Source organism: Orycteropus afer, unplaced genomic scaffold (assembly GCF_000298275.1).
Source record: "Orycteropus afer afer isolate SDZICR_OR568_19922 unplaced genomic scaffold, OryAfe1.0 scaffold00638, whole genome shotgun sequence".
In the NCBI taxonomy this organism is placed as follows: Eukaryota; Metazoa; Chordata; class Mammalia; order Tubulidentata; family Orycteropodidae; genus Orycteropus; species Orycteropus afer.
The window spans coordinates 744,066-751,732 of record NW_006922225.1 but is presented as its reverse complement, the minus strand read 5'-3'; the positions used below and the strand labels follow the sequence as shown (position 1 = coordinate 751,732).

Here is a 7,667-nt window from a genome sequence, read left to right as displayed (position 1 = left end):
TCCAAGGCTGTCAATCTTCAGGGAAGAAAAGCCCAAACCACACCCACCACCTTGGAGTCAACTCCAACTCACAGTGCCCCTAGAGGACAGAGTGGAACTGCCCCACAAGGTTTCCAAGGCTGTCATCTTTATGGAAGAAGACTGCCTCATCTTTCTGGCATGGAGCAGCTGGTGGGTTTGAACCATCATCTTCTTGGTTAGCAGCTGAATGCCTTAATCACTGAGCCACCAGGGCTCCTTAAAAGGTCTGTTCAAAAAAGGACAAACCAAACTCACTGCCATCAAAAATTGATTCTGACTCATGTTTCCGAGGCAGTATCACTACGGAGGTAGATTGCCCAACCTTCCTTCTGAGGAGTGGCTGGAGGGTTTGAACTGCCAGCCTTCTGGTTAGCAGTCAAATACCTTAGGCACTATGCCACCAGAGCTCCTGATAGGTCTGATAGGAGAGGAAAATAGATGACCTTGGCTTTGGGTTTGGCTCCGCTGTTCACCAATCTGTCACAGGATGGTGGGAAGGGCTGCATCCCGGTGGGCCCGTCAGACTCTTGTGCACCTACTCTCGCTCCGAGTCTCCCCACCTGGAGTCTGATGGCCGCCATGGGCACTGATGCTGCAGTCTTCGGTGAACCCCAGACTGAGAACACTATGGGGGGCCTCACCAGGGAGGCTGGAACCCAGGGTCCAGGCCCAAGCCCCACTCCCAGTCCTCTCACCCTCCCCTGAGGGCTCACGGTCCCTCCGCCATCTAAATTGAGCTCCTACGTTGGAAAAACCTCAAGTTTACATCTTTAGTCCTGTCCTGGGGTCCTCGTTCCCACACACATCCCCTCCGCAAGCAGGCCCTTGTTCCCCCAGCCACCACTCATTCATATCCGCTCCTCCCTTTAGCCTCCTGTCCCACATCTGCATCAGGTTTGTCTCCACATGGGACTCTGTGCTGCTGTCACACCTGCTAATGCAGTCTCACTAACTCTCCCGGTCAGTACTGCATACACGTCTCCTCTGCTCACAGGACCCAACGTCAGAGCCAGGGAAGCCAAATCCAGGCAGACACCCAAGCCATGTGCAGGCTGGTCCCGTACCTATGGGGCTCCCTTGCCCTGGGCAGCCCTTCACACGGCACGCACACCTCTTGTCCACACGCTGCCTGCTGCCCAGGCCATCTCCAGGACTCCTCTCGGTTGCAGCAGCATCGTCCATCCGTCCACCAAAGCCGCTCAATTCCCACCAGGGCAGGTGGCCACTTCTCCCTCTGACCAACACTGTCTTTCATCTCCCTGGCCCTTTAAGAACAGGAAAGGGTATGTTTCTTTTTCTTCTGATGTCAAGACCCCCACGTCTAACTGAAGTCCCCTGAAAATAAGGTCTGCATTCTGCATGTCTGGTCGCCAGCCCAGCAGACCCCACGCAGCACTCACGGTTAACTCTACCACCACGTGTCACCAAGAAATGAGCCGGAGCGTTAGGAGCCCATCAGCACACCTGCAGCAGGTGCAGCACAAACCGGATGGTGAGGGAGTAGTAGGCCACGGCCGCCACGCCTATGGGGCGTCTCTGCTAACACAGCACGTGGCTGACATGGTGACTCAGCGTTGCACCTCTGACTATCACAAATGCAGGGTCTTTTAGCAACTCCCTGGATCCTGAAAACCATGACAAAATAACTCCTGATAAAACACATGGCTACAGCAAAACTTAAGAAAACACGCATACGTCTACACTAAGGGACCCTCTAACAGGACTCCCCTTGCAGGACTACTGGGAGACGCCCTGCCCTTAAGGAGTCCTGGTGGCTCAGCTGCCAACAGAAAAGCTGGTAGTTCAAACCCACCCAGTGGCTCTATAGAAGAAAGGCTTGATGACCTGCTCCCATAAAGATTAAAACCCAATAAGCCCTACAGGACAGCTCTGTCACACGGGGTCCCTGTGAGTCAGATCGACTGACACCACCTGATGAGAGCAGCCCTGCCTCACTCCCCCTGCACCCTTGGGAAAGTGTAGCCTGCTGTACCGTGAGGCTGAAGAAGCTGACCCCGTCAGGCTGAGGCCAGCGTGTGTGGGGAGGTGTTATCACTTTGTGTGCGCTTCTATGGGAAGCTGGCAGACACAGTTCGGAAAGGGCTATGTTCCGCCATCTCTGGCATCCAGCCTCTCCCTGCTCCCAGCTGAGACTGGATGGCTGAGAAGCCTCGCTGAGCACCACAACAGAGCTACACGCAAAGCCAAGCCCCCATCTCAACAGAGCAAGGGCGAGCCCCTGCCTTTTCCACGTTACCACTGACAACCCAAAGGCAAGTTCAGTGAAGCCCCGTCTTGCTGGACTCAAAGAGCTAATATGAACTTATTCTCAGACTGTTACTGAGGAAAACAAGACCTGTCCCAAGGTAACAAAGTCAGCTGTGCAGGCTGCCCGGGAGTCACATGATAAAAACACATGGCATGCAGAAACCTCCTCCAGATGTAACCACCGCCAGACAAGACTGTGCCGCACGTGCTAACTCATCAGACGGCCAGGGTGATGCTCACAAGGATCACCCGACACCCTGTCAGCTGTGGAACGGATCTGCCCAAGCTGTGTGCTCACAGTAACCTGGCCCCTAGGAACACCATCAACCAAGCAGAAGACCCCACCCCGCTGGCTCAAGGTGCTTGGGATCTCAGCGCCGCACTGCATCACCCCGAGCAGCGGGAGACAGTCTCACACTCACACGTAGGTGGGGGGCCGAGCCCTGCGCGTGGCTGCCCCGTGGAGGCCGGTGCCCTGGGAGCAGCATGCAGGAAGCTAGCTGGCTTTGCTCTGTGTCACTGGCCCACACGGTGGGGGCAGGCCAGAGGGGTGGGTGGGGAGGGGAGGGGAGGGGAGGGGAGGGGACTGCTGCCGGACACCCCAGCTGGCTCAGGCCGCCAGGGGCTCCCTGCCCGGCTACCTGTGCGGTCTGATCGTGCAGCACGTGCACGTTGTAGCCCAGCAGTGTGAACAGGGTGACCAGCGTGCTGTGGTCCACGCTGCCTCCAGAGCGGAACTCCAGGTCCTTCTCTCCAGTGAAACGCACGTTGCTCAGCACCAGGGCCAGCCCGCGAGTCCGTGCCTCCATCCTATAGGCCTGGGGAGAGAAGGGGCGGTGAGACCACATACTTCCTGAGGACAGAGCAGCCTCCCTCCGCCACCCCCAACAGCAAAAACTTGGAGGAAACTGAGACGCAGCATCTTTCTTCCTCACCCCAACTCAGAAGCAGGAGGAGCGTACAGGCAGAGGGGCCCACAGCCCCTAGCCCTCCGGCCTGCTGTTCACCAACTCACCTTCTGGCAATGTGTCTGATAAAACTCAGGGGTGCATGGCTTCACCTGCAAGCAGGCCGGGCCATCTCCACTGTCCAAGGAGTGCTCCACAGCGTCTGTGCAACAAAGCCAACACGCCAGAGTCAAGTCCAAGCACCACACCCAGCTCTGCATCATGACTGCAGACCCCGGGAACTGGGGTTCTGGTCAGTCTCGTCCTGTCCCCGCCACCCGCAAGTCCCACAAGGGCAGAGATCTGGCTGTTTTGCTCACCAGTGAATCCTCTGCACCTGGCCTGCACACTGTAGGTGCTCAATGCAGGGGATGACCAACAGGATAGGTAGTAAAAGCCTTGTTCTAACCACAAAGCTACTCAATCAGGCTAGTGGCCAAGACACAGCCTTCCTCTCATTCTAAAACAGCTTGGCTGTACAGACAACAGGCCTATCAGGCACAGGGATGCCGTGGCAACACCACCTGGCATGCAAGGACAGCAGGCCCAACCACCACCCTGTCTACGCTGTCCTGCCAGAACCTAGTACATGCCCAGAGAGGCGTTTCCAATGGGATGGAGCAGAGTCGCATGAGGGCAAAGCAGACCCAGGTACAGAGAGGGCAGGCCACCTGTGAGGCCAACACTCACCTGCAGACAGGCGGAGCTGCTTGAGCGGAGGGCAGGACTCACACACCGGAAGCGGGAGACCCAGGTCATAGTCACAGCTCAGCTATAAGAGACCAGCACCCACCAGGCTCAGGGAGGTGGGCCAGCGCAGGGAAACCATCTCACTTCCCTGGCTCAAGACCCCCTCTCCCTCTTTAACACACATTTGGCCCAGGCTCCATACCGGTGGGGGGACGTGCTGGAGACCAGAGAGGGTTACAATCAGCAGGTCCTCCAGGTGGGCCTGCTTCGTCTCCCTCAGGGCTGCACAGAAGGCTTCAAAGGCCCGGGGGCCCCGCTTGGGCAGCAGGTTGAGGAGTTCCACGTTCTGGTTGAAACTGCCCGCCCGGGCCTAGACAAAGGAAGAAGGCACGAGGTCACCGTCACTCATCTAGCTGGGCGCTCCCCCCAGGAGCCTCCCACCGGGCACTTAGCCAAGCCGTCCCATCGCTCCTGACGTGCCTTCTTGCTGCTCAACAGCCCTGGGAGCTGTTCCTGACCCAGCCCGGCATCCGCCCGCTGTCCCCACCCCTGCGGCCGAGCTGTCCTCTGTCCTGCCTTGCCCTGGCCGCTGCGCACCTGAATGAGCTCCCGCATCTCCAAGGTGATGATGTCCTTCTCCAGGAGGTGCTCCAGCAGCTCGCTCAGCAGCAGCTGTTTGGCCAGCACCACGCGGTTCCTCTTCAGAGCTTCCTGGTGGTCGGGATGCATGCCACACATGCCCAGCATCCTGCTGAGGGAGGGAGGGCAGAGGACTGGCTGCCAGGCTCTCCGGTGGGACAGGAAGGTGCAGGCAGAACAAAGACAGGGCGCAGCAAGCTCTGCGGACTTTGGGAGAGTGCCAGGCAGAAACACACCACTACACGGGGCCCGTATGTGCGTCTTCATGGAATCGTCAGCTGGGACCGCCTTTTGAGACGGCTGGGCTGACACACGCTCACACACATACACTGATAAGAAGACATAGTCCTGGGAGGATGATCAATTTTAATTAAGAGAATCATTCCAGAAAGCATTCCACATTAATCACTCAGGCTGCTGAGAATGATGCTAAGTTTAAAACGACGATATGGTAGAGAAATGCAAACCAGTAGGCAGTTTTAATAAAATCAGACAGACACACACATACACACGCTCTGTAGCTTACTTTTACCAATGTAAAGTCTTTTTCTCTGTATTTTTACAAAACTATGTCCCCGTGACAGAAATGGCACCATGGAAATAATCAGAGTCCTGTGAGAACTGGACAAGTAGCACAGTCAGCTTCACCTGAAACCGCCTAGAGTTGAAGCTGGGTGTGGTAACTGGTTACCAGGGATGCCTCAATGGCTAAGATTACTTTAGTCTCATTATTGCCTGGGTTACCAATGAAGACCCGGGGTCCAGTGTATATCACCTCTGTGGCTAGTCTGGAAAGCAAATCCTGAGCTGGGCAGCCTGCTTGTCAATTTCCAAACACGGGAGACAATGGGGGCCTGATGACACCAAAGAACAGGCTGGTGAAAGCTTGTTTATAACTTAACTACTGCTGAAAACCACATCCTGGTTTCAAAGATGTCAAAGTGGGAGTGGGGCGGGGGAGGGCACCGCGGAATTGAAATGCCCACAACCACAGGATCCACTTGGCCTTGGTCTGGGTCAGGGCTCCTACAGTTGAGAGGGAGGGAAAGCAGGGTCTTGAGACCCCCAGAGACACAGGTGCGATCCCAAGCAGGGCCTGAAGATGCTGCATGGGAGAGTGGGAGACTCCATCTCCCCCTCTGTCCTATTGTTAGCACTCCTGCTGTTCCAACGCCCTGGGAGAAACGGGCTGAAACTCCGTTTAAGGGTCACCGTGGAACTCAGCAAAGCAGCATGACCACATACGGTAAACCACATGAACTCCGGTAAAAACCAGTGTTTCCAGGCCAATCCCAAGCTCACGTCGCAGCTGGCGCACAGCAGCCGTCCAGCCGAGGTGGGGCGGTCGGTCGGCGCGGGGTCCTCCCTGGAACTTCGCCATGCTCTCCAGCTCCCCGCCTCCCCGCCTCCAGCGCCCGAGCCCTTCCCAGCACCTCCGGCTGGCCCTTAACGGGGGCAGGCCTCAGGGCTCCAGTCCCGTCCTCCTGTCTCCCCCGCAGACCACCTCTGCCAGCTCGGTGCCGTCTGCCCCTGCAGACCCACGTGGAGCTCAAAAGCTCACCAGCGTCCCCCCCCACACACTCGGGGATCGTCTGTCAGCCAAACAATAGACAGGCCTACAAAACGAGGGACACCGTGAGGACCACGCTCCTCCAGGGACCAAGCGCGCGAGCATCTGCCCCAAAGCCCAGCTGAGAACCAAGGCAGGAGCCGGCCGACGGCGGCTAAGAACCCAGCGAGCCAGGGTCACGGAACCAAACGTGCCCAAGTCGTCGATGGAAAACTAATCTGTTACGTAGATTTGCTCCTGAACCACAATAAAAAGTTTCTGAAGCGTCAGCCACAGTGCACACGCCGGGCCTTCCAGCCCTCACAGGGTGGATTTTCCAAGGACCTCGGGACGCTTCTGGAAGGAGCGGACGGGCAGCGGCCAGGACCCGGGCCGTGCAGCCCCGGCTCGGCGCACTTCCGCGGGCTCCCGTGCACTCGGGGTTTGGACCCGGGGCACGGAAGCGGTACGCTGGGCGACTTCGGCCGCGAAATGGCTGACGGGACAGAGACCCCGACGCCAGCCCCCTCGTCTCCTCAAGATGCGCAAACCGCGAAGCTGGGCAGGCGCTCTGAAAACACCGCCACACCACGACAAGCAGCGGCTCAAGCCACCCTCAACACAATCCGCACGCCCAACACTGCGGTCCGGGGACTCGCCGGGGAGCCGGGGAAGGGCCGAGAAGCCGAGGAGGAGCCGAGACGAGCGGGGCTGCAGAGGGCCCGCGGCTCGGGGGAGGGGGCCACGCTAGAGGACCCTGCGCCCCTCAGGGCCTCCCGCCATCGACAGGAAGCGCGGCCGGCGCCGGGATCCACAGGGGAGGGGACGCCAGGCCCGCACGCCTGGGCCCCACCGAGGATCCTGTACCCCTTCCCCACTCACCTACGGCCCCTGTCAGCGGCCACCAGCTCCCTCGACGAGAGGGCTGGCGGGAACGCAGCACTTGGCGCCGCCATTTCCCGCCTTTCCCGGGCTATGAGCGCACCGCCCACCGACGAACGAACCGGACGCCAGCACGCCCGACGCCCCGCCCAGCACCGACGCACGCTGCTCGCGCCCAGCCGCCCCAGCCCCGCCCCAATAGGAATCGGGCCCGCCCCTACAGGAGGGCTTCAGTGGCCCACGTGACGTGTCCTGCCTCCTAGGCGAGGATGCCCCGCCCCTATGGGACCCAGCCCCGCCCTAGGTGAGCCAGTCCCGCCCCTACGTAGAAATACTCTACCCGCTACGTGTGTCAGCCCCGCCCCTACATGAGTGCGTTCCGTCCATACGTGGGCCGCCCCGCCTTTACGTACTCATGCCCCGCCCCTACGCGGACCTGCCCTGCCCACTACGAGGCAGGTCCAGCCCGCTTTAGCTGGGGCGTGCGCAGGCGCGGAGAGGCCGACCCGACGGGACTGCGGGCGAATCGCCGGCTGGGGGAGCTATCGGCGCGCATTCCAATAACCGGTGGGACCGAGGCAGGTGGACTTTTCACTTTATTGGGTCGGGCGGCAGGACACGGCCAGGCGCTCGGCAGGTGAAAGGCCGAGGGCGCGGGGTGTGGTTGCGGG

At 59.3% G+C, this 7,667-nt stretch overlaps 1 protein-coding gene across 1 annotated transcript in view; it reads right to left on the bottom strand.

Moving 5' to 3' along the window:
* CASP2 (caspase 2) overlaps positions 1-7,070 on the bottom strand; it is a 16,172-nt gene extending 9,102 nt beyond the window's left edge. The window contains exons 1-6 of the mRNA XM_042783075.1: positions 6,997-7,070; positions 4,524-4,677; positions 4,129-4,296; positions 3,927-4,008; positions 3,305-3,399; positions 2,931-3,107 (exon numbers count right to left, since the gene is read on the bottom strand). Coding sequence (XP_042639009.1) covers positions 2,931-3,107; positions 3,305-3,399; positions 3,927-4,008; positions 4,129-4,296; positions 4,524-4,677; positions 6,997-7,070 — 750 coding nt within the window. The remainder of the gene's footprint in view (positions 1-2,930; positions 3,108-3,304; positions 3,400-3,926; positions 4,009-4,128; positions 4,297-4,523; positions 4,678-6,996) is intronic.
* Positions 7,071-7,667: the final 597 nt, after the last annotated feature.